At 34.9% G+C, this 16,082-nt stretch overlaps 1 protein-coding gene across 1 annotated transcript; it reads left to right on the plus strand.

Moving 5' to 3' along the window:
* Nucleotides 1-1,952: 1,952 nt before the first annotated feature.
* LOC129004669 (uncharacterized) lies at nt 1,953-13,549 on the plus strand. Its single transcript, XM_054433227.1, has 6 exons — nt 1,953-2,033; nt 4,150-4,242; nt 5,143-6,430; nt 7,311-9,491; nt 11,345-11,530; nt 12,163-13,549. The coding sequence occupies exons 1-6, from the start codon at nt 1,953-1,955 to the stop codon at nt 13,458-13,460; spliced, it is 5,127 nt and encodes a 1,708-aa protein (XP_054289202.1). The 3' UTR covers nt 13,461-13,549.
* Nucleotides 13,550-16,082: the final 2,533 nt, after the last annotated feature.

The following is a 16,082-nucleotide window of genomic DNA, read 5'->3' on the forward strand; positions in this document are numbered from 1 at the left end:
TCAAACCAGTTACTCTCAAAGTATGAAATGCTAAGCACTGCGTTAGTATCACACATCTTGTAATTAACAAATTTACTGTAAAATTTCTTATGCAAATATTAGAACGAAGCTGTATATACATACGTACCACACATTTTCTCAGTTAAATTTTTAATAAGTGTCAGCAAAGTGGAGAGGTGATAGCCGATAAAACCTTGGACATAAATGGTTTGCCTGACCAGAGTTATTGCCGAAGGTATGTCACGTATATGCATACCCTACACTTGACGTGAGGCATATATGATAGCGTAGACACGTACACCGTAGGGGACCCATATACTGCTTGTCGCTCCTTATGACTTTTATTGATTTATATCCAACCTTCTGATCTAATCTAATATCAGGTCGTGTTTGGGCATTCGGTTTTATTTCAGAGCATCTTTTTAGTCACTAGTAACTAGCAAGGTTATTGAGGATGAGTAACTTTTGACAAGTATTAGTGCATGATTTAGTGTTCGTCTTCAAACGCGTTTGATAAAACGGATCGGTTCTGGACCCAAATACACTTTATCATTGGGTTTTAAATTAATTATACTCAAATATACAAAGGCTATACGTTAAATTGTAACAAGACCAGATTTAGATCGGTTCCTTATACAGAAATCCTATACTCTAATACGAGCAAGGTTTGCTTGTATGTATGTATGTATGTATGTATGTATGTATGTATGCTTGCACCAAGATCTCGAAAACGGCTCCGACGATTTTCTTCAAATGTTGTAAATAGTTTATTTCTGGCCTAAAAACGAGTTTACTGCAGTTAGAACTGCCAACAAAAATCTAAATACGTAGAAAAATGAAAGTGAAAATCAAATTTTTTTAACATTAGTCTTATGGGTTGCTAGGTAACCATGTTGGCTGAATTAAATAACAAGGAAAAAGTAAACAACAGACTTGAAGTTGTAGCATGTGTTCATAATAAGCCTACTACCCACAGTATACTGGCAAATTACAAATACAGTACAAAAGGAAAAACATCAGTTAGTTATTACTATTAAGCAAAGATTATACTGAAGATTACTCGATACATTGTTTGTAGTAAAGGCTAGCAGTGCGGAGTGTAGGAAGCGTCTGAGGCATTTGGATTAATGTATCTAAAATACTAAAATGCTACGGGTATATTTCCCATCTTTGTGGAACAGCTGAAGCCAATTTTATTGTTAGTTCTGTCCGGTTTTCTGTAGATTTCGTTTTTTGTTTACAATTTGTTAATATTATTTTAGGGTTAGTTTCTCATTATTTGTGTCTCGCCGTTTGGATATATAGGTAGTGGACGAGTTATTGTTTATGATTAGATAGTTTTATTTGGTTAAACGAGGGTTTAAATTACTGAAATAACAAGAAACAAATTGTAAACAAAACACGACATCCATGGAAAACCAGACATAACTAACAATAAAATTGGCTTCAGCTGTTCAATAAGGATGGGAAATCTTCTAAGTGACTATGTTTTATCATGTTCTATCCATGCTTAAATGCTAAGAGAAGGGTAAGATATTTATGTAGTATGAAATTATGGAAAAGTGGTATGTCAATCGTATGAGCTTTATGCAAGCGCATACTTTGGTAACTATATCTCAACTCTAGAACGGTAAAAAGTGTATTACTATATCACTATCTCGAAAGAAGTCGATTAAATTTTATTCTTATTGTGACCAACTTGGTTTAAAATCTACCTAGAGTCGACTCAATCCGATTGGATTGTATTATGTCATTACGTATTACGGCAAAACTAATACTGAAATGAAAATGGCAAAACTAATACTGAAATAAAAATGTTGCATTAAGCACATGTGGTTTTAAAAGTCACATGTTTGTGATTAACATATCAACAATAGAGTTTTGTTTGTAAACATATTGCCTCAAAAGATTCGTTACTAGATGGAAATGTACTCAACAAATAATCTGAAATCATGAAAAGAGGACGACCACCAAATAAAAGGTTGAAAAAGTTGGGGAATTTCTTCAAAAGTCACAAAGCTGATGAAGACCAGGTAAGTTATAAAATATAAACCTTTATTAATTTAACACGTTCGCTACTGCAATAGTACGAAATTTTCCATTCACATGGACCAGCGACGCACATATGCGACGGCCGGTTTCTACCCATAGACTGCCGTCGCATATATGCGACGGCTAGTCACATTGAAATAGACTGCCGACGCATATTTGTGTCGGGGTTCTAATGTTATTAAAATGCTTATATCTTTGTAGTGGTCTATTTGAAGGCACTGAATTCCCTGCAGTGGTCTACAGAGATGTCTGACGCACAACTGCGTCGCTTGGTCTGTGGATATGATGATTGGTGACGTCATATAATAGTAGGAAAAACTGATCTTTACTCTTCTGCATCACTGTATGTATGTATGCAGTATGTATGCTGCATTATCCTATGTATCTTTTATATTTGTTCAGTTGTAAACTGTTCTTGAATAATCTGTTTATTTTTTTACTTACTTTCACCTTAAAACTCAAAAAATGAGCCGTCGCATATATGCGACGTTTAGTCTATTTCAAGAAAACTATGATAATTTTCACTATTGTTTTCGCTGTAGACCGGGCGTCGCAAATATGCGACATTACAAAAGGTTATAAAAAATACAAAAAACAAGAACAATTTATTTACAAACACGATTGTAGCGTATTACAATGTAAATGATCACTGTTTTACAGGTTTTCGCCCGTGGTCTGTGTGTACTGTTATCCAAGTGACAGCCGGTCTATGTGTAAGATTGAAATGTATACCTCGGTCTGTGGCAATGGCCGCGGCGTCGCATATATGCGACGCTCAGTAGCGAACGTGTTAATTACATACATTAAGTTCGTGTGGTATGTCATTACTAGCTTACACCACAAATACAGAAATTGGAATAGAGTTGCTTATTTTATATTTCTCTATAGCTCATTGTGTAAGGTACGTTAAAAAGTTAGATGACAATTTTTATGATTGGTAGTTAAAAGTTATTAGGCCTAACTAATTAAAACTGATCCATTACTTGATTATATATGATATCAACGTTCTTCAAAGAACATAACATTCTTTTTTATTTAATTGCAAAGCTAATGGACACCCGGTTAGCCTAAACGTTATAGAGTCCCAGAAGAAAATGTGAGTTTTTTTTAATTTTGTTAACATCGTTATTATCACTGAAATAGTTAGCCTACATATTTCATTTAGGATTAATTAAAACTATTCTATAACGGTAGGATAACTAAGGAATAAACTTATTTGTTTGAAAAAATTTGAGTTCTTAACTTTTGTCCAACTTACTGGTCAATATGGTTAAATAAATATAATGATATCAGTTTCTCTAATAAATTTAAGTAGGTACCTATTTAGGTAGGTATTTAAGTATGTTTTCAATACTTCAAAACCTGTGTAGATAAGAATGACTTTGTAGCCTATGAGCTAGCATCCAGCAATTATAATTATTATTATTTGTAAAATCTAATATCATTCAGGAATTTGTTCTATTGCAGTAGCAAGAGTGTTTTAAGTAGAAAGTTTGTGCCTTTTTCACCCAAACAATAGAGAAGCAGGTCGTAAGTTAAATGTGACATGGTGTGGAGACCGTCTTGAGCATTGTCCTACACACAAATATCTTAGTGTCATACTTCGGTCCAAAAATCTTCATATCACGGACACGAGTTCTGGATGGATCACTCTCAAGCAATCGGGTGGCAAGGTGGGAGGCCAACCCTCGCATACAAGCCAGGGAGGAACTGGCTCCTGGTGGATGCCTTCATCACGGTGTGGAAGACTCTAGCTAGATTGAATCAGGGTCGAGGTACAGTACCAAAATGCAAGACAAACATGCAGAAATGGGTCTCTTACATCATCACATGACGAAGAAAACGTTTTGTCCATCTACTGATGTCCACGCCTAGACCAGACTTGCACATTAGATGACCTTTTACAAGCGAATGACAAAGCCATATCGGTAGCTAATTTCTGGAAAAGCAAAGTCTGATTTCCGGACACGGAAAGTAAGTAGCCTAAGTAGCATGAGGAGGAAGAGGGAGGCTATAGGGTTGGTTACAATTTTTTAGGACCTTTAGAAAGGAGCTTAAATTTACTTTCATTGACAAAACATTTTTTTTTTATTTTAGGTTGCAAAAGAACTTGAACCTGAACCTGAACCTGAAGGACCTGAGGGGTCTGGTGTATGTGTCTTAGAAGTTCAATCTGAACAAAATGTGAATGTGAGTTGTTATTATCATCTCAACCGTATTATTAATGTAAAATTATTCAAAACAATTAATTAATTTAGTTTAAAAATATTATTTTGTGATAAATTAATAATACCAATAACCAATGAAGTAAGTACCGGTAATCAGTCACCAATTTTACGATGATCGAAAAATAGCTTACACTTAGATACTTTACAATGAAAATTACCTTTCCAACAAGCATAAAAGACAAATATTTTAATTTCAGGTCCCAAATGGAGTGCGCATGTTAAATGATCAATCAGATAAAAATGTGAGTATGAGTAACTATAACTGAACCGCATTGTTACGGTAGCCTACTAATGAATAATTTTAAAAAATTGAACCGTTCATTTTGTGGTTAATTCATATTTGAAATGACATTTAATGTACTGTAGAAAATTATGAATTTCAAACAGAAAAATTTAAAAAATATATTCTAAACACGCAAAAGAATCTGTCATCATTATAATTATATGTGGTTAAAATTTGCATAACTCGATTTTTTGAACACTGTAAATGGCTTATGTACCGGTACCCAAAGACTGCCATAGAAAGATAACGTTTGCCCAAAGTAATCATTAATGGTAGATAGGAGAGAGAATATTCATATATGTTCATGAATTTTTACTGTAGGTAGTAAACAAATAGACCTCTGTTATTGTTTGTTGAAATTATTTACATTTATTTTCATTTTCCATAATGATTAGTTATTCTGATTCTGGTATTGGAGTATGCCAAGAGTAAGATATAGGTAACGCAACAAGTGTAGACAGGAATATATTCTAAAATGGGCCAGGTGATGCTTAAATTTTTACTCTCAGTAGACTAGGATACAAATCATGCAGTATTACAAATTAACACAACCTTAATACAGATTTTTTATTTGTACAGCTGATGACTTCCAACAAACTCATTAGATGTGCGAAGATAAGGGCTCTGGAGATAATTTCAGATGTAAGTGCTCAAATAAGTCAGTCTATGGTGGAAGAAAAGGTAAATTATTTTGAGCAAAGAAGAATGTCAGAAGACAGTCAGGTTCGTGCCACTCGCCTTGAGGAACAGCGAAAAAGAGACGCCAACCGCAGGGCTGCCGAGGAGGAGGGCAAGCGAGCACGACGCCTCGAAGAACTCAGAGAAGCAGCCACTATCCGCAGAGCCGCCGAAGAAGAAGACGAGCGTGTTCGACGCCTGGAAGAACTGCGGCAAACAGCCGCTATCAGCAGAGCCGCCGAGGACGAAGACGAGCGAGCACGACGCCTCGAAGAACTCCGACAAGCAGCCACTATCCGCAGAGCCGCCGAAGAAGAAGACGAGCGTGTTCGACGCCTGGAAGAACTGCGGCAAACAGCCGCTATCCGCAGAGCCGCCGAGGACGATGACGAGCGTGTTCGACGTCTTGAAGAACAGAGGCAAATAGATGCCAACCGCAGGGATAATGAAGTGGTAGACGAGCGTGCTCAACGCCTTCTAGAACAGCGTCGTCGTACAGCTGAAATACGACAGAATTCTGAGCGCAATCAACTTCAATCCTATAAAGCCGCTGCCTCAAGCCTCGTAGAGTACAACAATTTGGGAATGTTTGACATTGCATGTGTTCATTGTGGTGCTGTTCATTTTTTAAAAGAGAGAGTGCAGAACAGAATTCACCCTAATTCGTTTGGTGACTGTTGCCTTCATGGTCGCATTGAACAACCTGCGCCCGAGTTTCCCAATGAATTGGCATTGCTGTACACTAAACAACACAGACTAGCCAAACAGTTCCACGATAAAATTCGAAATATTTCTGCCTGTTTTGCTTTTTCTTCATTCAATGTTGCTGATGACAGGACTTTCAATAGTAAAGGTATTTATACATTTACTGCTGGTGGACAAGTGTATCACAAGTTAAATTTGGCGGCTCAGCCAGTCAGTAACAGTGAGGGTGATTTGGAAAGACCTAGATATGGCCAAATGTACTTCATTGATCCGGAAACAGCCGTTGCAGAACGTATGAATGAACCAATGAATCAAGGCATCAATCAAGAACTAATACAGATTTTAGAGGAGATAATGAGAAGTCAAAACCCATTTTCACAGGCTTTTACGATGATGAGGGAGATAGTTGAGGAAAACAATCAGCGTGCTGAAGCTCTTGGTGTCCAACCACCACACGTCCACCTGGTGTTTGCTGAACGTGCAGGTAAAATAATACTGTTTTCTCTAATCACAATTATTTTGTATGTTATTTGTAGTTGCTGCAAAAATATAAAACCAGAAATATAAAATAAACAGTAACTAAACATAAAACTTATGCAAACTTATCAAGTAAGTTGTCTTGTGTTTGTTACTCCTCGATAAATATGATAGCTCTAAAGGGAAATTTAATTGAAGGGTCGCCACAACTAACGTTTTGCTGCAATCTCAGTACTAAACTCTGAAAACCTCCATATAAGCATAGGCAAACGCGCCGTAGCCTTTTTTATTTCCTTTCTCCGTAGCTTTCTATATTACATGTAAGAATGACTACAACAGCCTGTTAAAATAATAATACCCCCGCCGCAGCAAACCTGCAGACTAAGCGAATTTCCATTTGCCTGATTGGATTTACACTAAAATGACTCCTGAAAAGTATCACATTTATTCCCTATTTTAATAGATTAGTTTAACGTACTTAGGTTTGCTGCAACAGGGAGGGTAAAAAGGTGTTTTGTTGTAAAAAGTAATAGTTAAGTAAAAAATGAATGTATTTTACAAATTCTATCAAAATATGTTCATAAACAAGCAAACTACAACAGTTGACTTATTCTCCATAAGAATAACATAGGAATTTTAAATTTACAATTTTTTGGAATTTTCTCCGTAACCATTAGGCGCACAATAACGCTTCAATATCCTAAATTATTTATTTTTTTAAGCTCTACAAAATGGTTTGGAAAGAAATTGTGAAATGTTGTGTTTTTAGGGTAAAAAACGGAAAAACCTATTTTTATTTGTGTCATTTTTCTCTTAGAACTAAATAATGATTAAAGTTAAGATTTTTGTTGTTGTTCATATCATTAATTTACGATGTTTACTTTTAGGCGATGATCCCAGGAGATTCAACTCACCAACTTATAATGAAGTTGCTGCTGTAATTACATTAAATGCAGACCAAAGTATCCCGGAAAATGAGATGGTTATTAAGGAGCGAGGAAAACAGTTAATAACGCTCAAGAACATTGACAGCCGAGTAGAACCATTCACCTACCCTCTCCTCTACCCAAAAGGAACTTTTGGGTTTACTGTAGGGCTTCCTCTTAAAACACCTTATGCAAGCCGTGCACACATGACGAGGATGGAGTTGGCTCAATACAGGTTAGCCTTTCGTCCAGAACAAGCCAAGGCTCTTCCTCCTGAACCATTGCTAGAGGGATTAGATCTAAGGTCGATTGGATTTAATGCTCTCCACTTTGGTGGTAGACTGTTTCAACAGTACGTCGTGGACACATACATCCGTGTTGAACGTGATCGTATTCAGTGGATCAAATATAACCAAAAGAAACTTCAAGCTGATCAGTATGCAGGAGTAACACATTTTCTAAATGAATTGGCTGAAAAGAAAAATGCTACAGTTGCTGAAAAACTGATTTTACCATCATCTTTTCCCGGATCAACGAGATATTTCACTGAACACTTTGAAGACGCTATGGCAATTGTCCGAAGGTTTGGCTCTCCAGACTTTTTTATCACAATAACGTGCAGTCCAACATGGCCAGAATTAAAAGAAGCTGCATGTATTGAGCTCTCTGATGGTTCTAAACTACAACAGTTCGCCCAAGAAAGACCTGACATTGTGGCTAGGGTAGCCAAATTGAAATTTGACAGCATAGTTGAAGATATCAGTAAGAAACAGATTTTTGGGAAGTCTTCTGCTTTTGTTTACACTATAGAATTTCAAAAACGAGGATTACCCCACCTACATCTTCTTGTCATCATGGCAAATGAAGACAAACTCCGGTCTCCAGAGGAAGTAGACACTTTCATTTCGGCAGAAATTCCTAATGATGACCCAGTTCTAAGGGAGTTGGTCCTCAAATGGATGATTCACAATCCATGTGGCGAACTTAATCCGTCTGCATCATGTATGGAGAATAAGGGTGGATCAGCTAAATGCCGCTTTGGATTCCCCAAAGCTCATCAAGAGTTTACGTCAATTGTTGACAACAAAAAACCGAATTATAAGAGACGGTATGACCCACAACTGGATCCAAATAACCCAGAATTTTCTCACGTCCATGCGGTGTACCGCAAAAACAGTGATGGACAAAAAGTTACACGGGACAATAGACATGTTGCTCCATACAATGGCTATTTACTGAAGAAATACATGTGTCACATAAATATCGAGTATGTTGGTAGTGTTAGAGCCGTTAAGTACCTCTATAAATACATTTATAAAGGGCATGACTGCGCAAATGTAAAAATTGTTGAAAATGTGGCCCGAATAATGTATAATGAAGCAGAAACATTTGTTGAGGCACGTTATATTTCGCCCCCTGAAGCATGTTGGAGGCTGGCTGGAAATGAAATCCAAAGGAAAAGCCATTCGGTGCAACGTTTGGACATCCATCTAGAAGGTCAGTACCGTGTGGGAAACATGGAACAGACACAAGAAGATGTAGCGGACACTGGCCTGAAAGGGTCCACCTTAGAGGCGTACTTTAAACACAACTCTAAACTTCATATAGAAGAAGAGAATGGGAATGAAGTAATCTACTACTTCTACTGGCAGATGCCAGAAAAGTACAAATGGTTAGGCAAAACAAGTGAATGGGTGGTACGACAGCGAAGCTCAAAAACTATTGGAAGGATCCACACCGTGAACTTGGTGGCCCAACCTGAACTTTATCACTTGAGAATGCTCCTCTTTCATACCAAAGATGCCAAAAGTTTTGAAGACCTTAAATTTGTAAATGGGACTGCCTATTCCACTTATAAACAAGCATGCCTGGCAAAAGGCCTTACATATGATGACCAGCAATGGATTGATGGGCTGCGGGAATCCGCTTTGTCAAAGATGCCGAGTGTCATGAGGACACTCTTTTGTCAAATCTTGATTCTCGGATCACCAGAAAACCCTAAACGTCTCTGGGATATGTTTAAGGACGAGTTGGCAGAAGATTTTCTTAGAGAAGCAGAGATTTCTGGAACCCCTCTAGAAGATGCTTACAACAGAGCATATAGAATCATAGCTTACAAGCTAAATACTGAAGCTACAGAAGGTAATAATCAACTTATAAATATTACTTATTACAAAACTTAAATTAAGTTTATTTTGGGTGTATACCCCTTCAAAATTTGTAATATATTTATTTATATTTTATTTTAAATGATAATATCTTTCTCTTAAACTGACAGCGAGTAGGTTAGCCATGCCAATGGTCGATGAATGTTGTCTATTGGTCTACCAAAGTTAAATATCAATCTTTAGTGAATTCCTTCAACATATCATACATAATACCATATGAATATTCAATTATTTTAATGTCTTTAAAAGGCATTTCAAAATAATTAACAAAGATGGTCTAATACAGTCCTTACTATTATTTATTAATCACAAATTTATAAAAAACAGATGATTTCAGAATCAAACCTTTGCAGATATTTTTATAACAGTCTTTAAAAACTAAACTAAAATATGTTAATTTAATATAAAATAATTTATAAATAAAAATACTTTTTAAAAATAACACGTTTTTAAACGCACTAAAAAGTATCAAATAATTTATAAAATGTTGAGAAAATAAATACTTGTAAGATTTAAAACGAAAAACGTGGGGCGCATGCTGATTTACAATTAACTTCTCCTATTGAACTATTATGATCTATTGCATGCGCCCCACGTTTTTCATTTTAAATCTTACAAGTATTTATTTTCTTAACATTTTATAAATTATTTGATACTTTTTAGTGCGTTTAAAAACGTGTTATTTTTAAAAAGTATTTTTATTTATAAATTATTATCTAATTTTTAGTCTTTAATGTGTAAATATGTTAAATCTATTTTATATAGCCTCTTAATGCATAACCAAAACCCAAAACCTTATTATCTGTAATCAGATGTTTTATCTTTACTTTGAAATGATTGTTTTATATTTTTAGAATATCTCGAGAGCAGAACCTGTACCTCTTAACATCTGCTCTTCTAACTGTCAAATTTAAGTATTTACAGCTGACTTAAATTAATTTATATGTTTACATTCTTTTAAAATGTAAACATGGAAAATTTGGAAGCCAAAGGGGCGTAGCCCAAGGGAAATATGAAAATTAAATTATATAATATTGCATTGTCATCCATTTGTGAGCTATGTTTCAAGTTTCAAGTCTCTAGCTCACCGGAAACTTCGTTTAAAATTGATATCAAAATTTGTAGGAAAGCGAGCTAATAAAAACAAGCCCTTGGGGCGTAGTCCAAGGGAAATATGAAAATTAAATGATATATTATTGCATTGTCATCCATTTATGAGCTATGTTTCAAATTCCAAGTCTCTAGCTCATCGGCAAGTGTCAAAATTTGCAAGAAAGCGATTTAATAAAAACAAGCCCGTGGGGCGTAGCCCAAGGGAAATATGAAAATTAAATGATATAACATTGCATTGTCTTCCATTTGTGAGCCATGTTCCAAGTTTCAAGTCTCTAGCTCGTCGGGAAGTTAGTATAAAATTGATTTCAAAATTTGTACCGGACAAGAAAGCGAGCTAATAAAAACGTTTTAAAAAAGGGTTGGAAATTAGTGTGTGTTTTAAATAAGAGAGCACAAACCCCATTTAATCATATTATTCACTCATGAATAATACATTCATGACACACATTATTCTAACCATTGTTGTAAACAGTACTTTAATTTGGGAGATATCGACCTTGAAACATACATAATTGCGGATCTTCCAGCAAAATAAATCGTCTTAATAACAAACATTTTGAGCCTTTGGGTGGAGATTGATCACCTATAATTACTCCCAATTATTTACCCAAATTCTTTCAGCTTTATTAACTTATCGTTATTTGTGATGTGGTCCAAAAACTTGAATGACACTTTTTAGAAATTTTTAACACTTAAACGTGCTTATTTTAGGACGCAACTTCCGTTTTTGGGTAGAGAACTATGGAATGGATGATATTAACGACTTCGAGATGAATGAGGAGGTTTTTAACGTAGGGCAATCTCATGAAATTGGCCATCGCCTCTACAACAACCTCAATGATAAACAGAAGGAATTTGTTGATGCTGTCATCCAAACACTTGATGATGAGAGTTCAGGTACAGTACACTGTTAATAAACTGAGAAATTCAGGTGCGAGAATACCTAGGATACCACTAATAGCATTGAACATATGTTTTAGCAATTCCATTTAACCAATGTTAAATAATGTTTATTTTCGGGCCAAAAACGTCATTTGTTGATGTTTATGATCCATACCGGGTATTTTTCTAGTAATCGTGTAGGATACCAATAACCTTGAATAATAGGGAGGTTACTTCAATATTTAGAACAGTATGTTTTGAAACTATTTAAATAATGGTCAAGCCTTTTTTTATTTACAAGTAAATGACATAGTTAGTTATCAAAATACAGTTTCAGTTTTGAAATAAAACATATGGTTAACACATATTATTTGTTGAAAAAAAAGAACAAAAAAAAAACAGAATCCTACTGCATCAGCTTTTAGAAACCCGCAGACTTGGATAATATAAGCTAGGATAATAATGAAGTTAACTGTAAATTGTAAATTTTTGTTTTTAATCAATGTCATCTGATTTAATTCATTTTTTAGCTTCAATTTTGTATACTATCTTTCTTTATACTATTCAAACAATGTCACCAGTTTTAAAATCCTGACAGTAACAAAACATAATGTTGTGATAGTACAAATGAATTGATTTGTTTTCAGGACCAAAATGTTTCTTCCTTGATGGACCTGGAGGTACAGGGAAAACATTTGTCTACAATACCTTGTACCACCTCTGCCGAAGTCGAAACATCATTGTTAAATGCATGGCATTTACAGGCATTGCATCCATACTTCTGCCAGAAGGACGCACAACCCACAAGACATTTGGTCTTAAAGTTCCTTTGACTAATGATTCAAAATCATCAATCAAACGTGGATCTTCAAAATTCAAGGAATTGGAAGCAGTCAACATGTTCATGATGGATGAAGCACCAATGCTTCCTAAATACGGTCTTGACTGCATGGACGAGCTCCTTCGTGATCTAGGTGACAGGAACTCCCCATTTGGCGGGAAAATAATGATTTTAGGAGGAGATTTTCGACAGTGTCTACCGGTCCAGCCAAGGGCAAATCGTACCGAACTTCTAGACCTTTCCATCAAGAAAAGTGTTCTCTGGAGGTACTTCAGGGTTTTCTCTCTGGAACAAAATATGAGAGTTGATGCGGAAGAGGAGTGCTTTGCTAGGTACCTACTGAAACTTGGAAATGGAGAGCTTGATACCAACGCTGATAGTGAAATTGAACTCCCTAATGACATCATCACTAATACTAATGACATTGTTAACGAGATCTATGGAGAATGTCTCTCCGACGGAAACTTTGAGGACATGAAGGATCGAGCAATTCTTGCACCCCTAAACAAGGACGTCGACACAATTAACAACACCGTTATCAATTTAATTCCTGGAACCGAGACCATTTATAAAAGTTACGATTCAATTAAAGATGAACCAGAAGGTGCCTTAAAGTTCCCCCCAGAATTCCTAAACTCTATCGAGATTTCAGACCTACCACCACACCAGCTCAGACTAAAAAGTAATACCATTATCATGCTCCTTCGTAACCTTGACGTCTCAGAGGGTCTGTGCAATGGCACTAGACTGATAGTTACAGCACTCTGTCCTAACATAATAAAAGCCAAGATCATCACTGGTGAACACTCTGGCCGAGACGTGCACATACCGAGAATCACCCTTGATTCATGCAAGTCTCAGCTAGGGTGTTCACTACAAAGACACCAATTCCCTATTCGTCCAGCCTTTGCGATGACAATACATAAATCGCAAGGGCAAACATTTAAATATGTCGGCGTCGTGCTACAAACGCCTGTATTCATGCATGGCATGCTATACGTTGCATTTTCAAGGGTAAAGCGTAGAAGTGCATTGAAAGTGGTGGTACCGCCAGAAACAGGTGGTCGCACACGCAACGTAGTGTGGACCGAAGTTTTTAATTGATTTGGTTCGTGCATTTGAGAAAAGACTTTTGTTATATTATGAAATTCTATTTTTCTTGCACTATTTTTTATTTGTTTTGTTGTAAACATTTTCTTTGATAGTTAGTTTTATTGAAGGTATGTATTGTACTGTATCAGATGCAGGCAAGTTCTTTACTTGCTCTGCTCTTTAGGGATACTGCTTTAAATGTATTGAAATATTTTGGAATATTTCATTTTTATATAATAATCTTATATTCTTATGTGAGCAATGTTTGCTTGCAGATCAAAAACAGTAAGGACAAAGGTCGGGGTACCGCAGGGTTCGGTTATGGGCCACATTTTGTTTTTAATTTTAATTAATGACATTAGTTTCAATTTAGATTGTAAGTCAACAATTTATGCTGATGACACCTCTTTACTTGTTAGCCATCGAGATTTAGATTGTATGGAAAATGTTGCCAATTCTGTTTTTAAAGATGCTGAAGAATGGTTTACAGGAAATGGATTGTTTTTAAATTCTAAAAAACACTGAGAATATTGGTGACCTTGAAAAAGAATCATGAAAACCATCAATTTGTTCACGATTATGAAAATTTTGTAACATTACTTGGTATAAAAGTAGACTGTAAGCTGTCATAGTCTGACCATATTAATTTTGTAAATAATAAATTGCCCAGAGTTGTACATTTGTTAATAAATCTAAAAAGACATGTTTCCAGTAAATACTTGTAAATGGCATATTTTGCTTTTTATGAAAGTGTTATCTGGTGGATAATCTGGAGTAACAGAGTTGGAATTAAAAAAAATTAAATCAAACAAAAAAAAACTGTTAGAATTTTTTTGGACTCAGAAAGGTTAGCCCGCTCCAGGCCACTTTTTGTCTCATCGGGGACCCTGACTATTGTACACTTGTATATTTTAGAGGTATTGATGTTTGTCAAAATTAATTTAAATATATTTTCTGTCAGAGAAAAAATACATGATCATGTAACCAGATTTAGGAATAAATTAGATCAACAAAGGTTTAGGTTCAGTAAATCAATGAATTATCATGTTAATTTAGGTGTAACATTTTTCAACAAGTTACCATTGACTTTTCAGAGTTTGCTTAAAAAAGCATTAAATAGATTGTTTAATTGGTTACAATTGAACCCATTTTATACATTGGATGAATTTTTAAATATTAAAATAGAGTCTTCAAGCCTAGCCCAATTTTAGATTTTAAACATTACATGGTTTTTTGTGATGTTAGCTCAATTTAATGTTGCTTGTTTATCAATGTGAATCATATACAACTGTTTATTGAAAAATTTTGTAATTTTGTTGAATGTCTAATAAATGTCTTATTATTTGTCTTATTTGCTTGTATGTATAATTTCACAAAGTACTTGAAAACGGCTTTGACAACAGCCTTTAAATGTTGGAAATAATTTATTTCTAGCCTAAAAACGTAATTGACGACCACCAACATCTAAGGCAAATTCACATTTCACTATACAACTCAATATAACAATATACAAATTTAACATTTGCCACATGGGCTGCTAAGTAGTTATGTTGGTTGAACAAAATAATAAGTAAAAAGAAAAACAAAAGACTTGTAACATATTGTGTTCATAATAAGCCAACCACAGTATACGGTAAAGGGGGAAACATCAGTTGTTACTATTGAGCAAAGATTACACTAATTTATCTATATAGGGGATATTTTCCCTTATATATTGATTAATTTTCAGTGTAATCTTTGCTCAATAGTAATAACTGAAGTTCCTCTATATGAGGTTTTTGCCATTGACTGAAAATAAAATAATTTGTTGTGGATTGTCAGGTTAAATTTTCCATCATAATAAATGGAAATTCCACTTGAAGTTAAATAATTAAGTGCGAACTTAGTTGTAAATAAGACTTGATATTGTGAAATCCGTGGATAAGTTAAAGTCATATTGTTGTTTACCTGTTTTAAAGTAAGTTTTGAGTTACCTAATAAAAGTAGAATGAATATTAAGAGTTTAAGTTTGTAACAATTCCTTTCTTTCAGTATAAGTTTACAATAATGAGTATTTACATAGTAACCAAAAGTAAAAACACTAGGAAAATAAAACACAGCTGGCCTAAAGATATTGCTTTAGCAACACTTAAGTTGCCTTTATATTGCTTTTACAATCGAAATCAACTATACCGAGCCATGGCTCGGTCCCCCGGTACTAAATACAAATGATAAAAAGGCAAAAGAGTGTATATGATACATGGTTTCATTGACCATGTAGTGTCTAAATAGTTTGTTATTTAGACACAATTTTAAGTTTGCAATTGTTAAGTTAAGTGAAAATAAACGTGTAAAACGTGTGAGCGATTAAACATTTTAAAAAATCCATTGAGGACATATAGATTTTTTTGTTCCTTGTTATAGGAATTACATAATGTTTGAACGCTTGGTAAATGCTAAGAAACTTGTATTTCAACCCAATAGTACAAGTGTTAATACTTATTATCTATAAGTTCGTTAAAGATCAGTCAAAACGAAATAGTATTGAGCTGTTTGGTACAGATTTTTAAAATGTATACTTGCACCATTTAATGTCAAAGGTTGAAGTGTCTTTGGGTTGAAAGTTTAGGAATGACCATTGCAAATCAATCCTCT

This window comes from Macrosteles quadrilineatus, unplaced genomic scaffold (assembly GCF_028750875.1).
Source record: "Macrosteles quadrilineatus isolate MER2022 unplaced genomic scaffold, UCM_ALF_1.0 Scaffold_10__1_contigs__length_6754688, whole genome shotgun sequence".
Taxonomy (NCBI): domain Eukaryota; kingdom Metazoa; phylum Arthropoda; class Insecta; order Hemiptera; family Cicadellidae; genus Macrosteles; species Macrosteles quadrilineatus.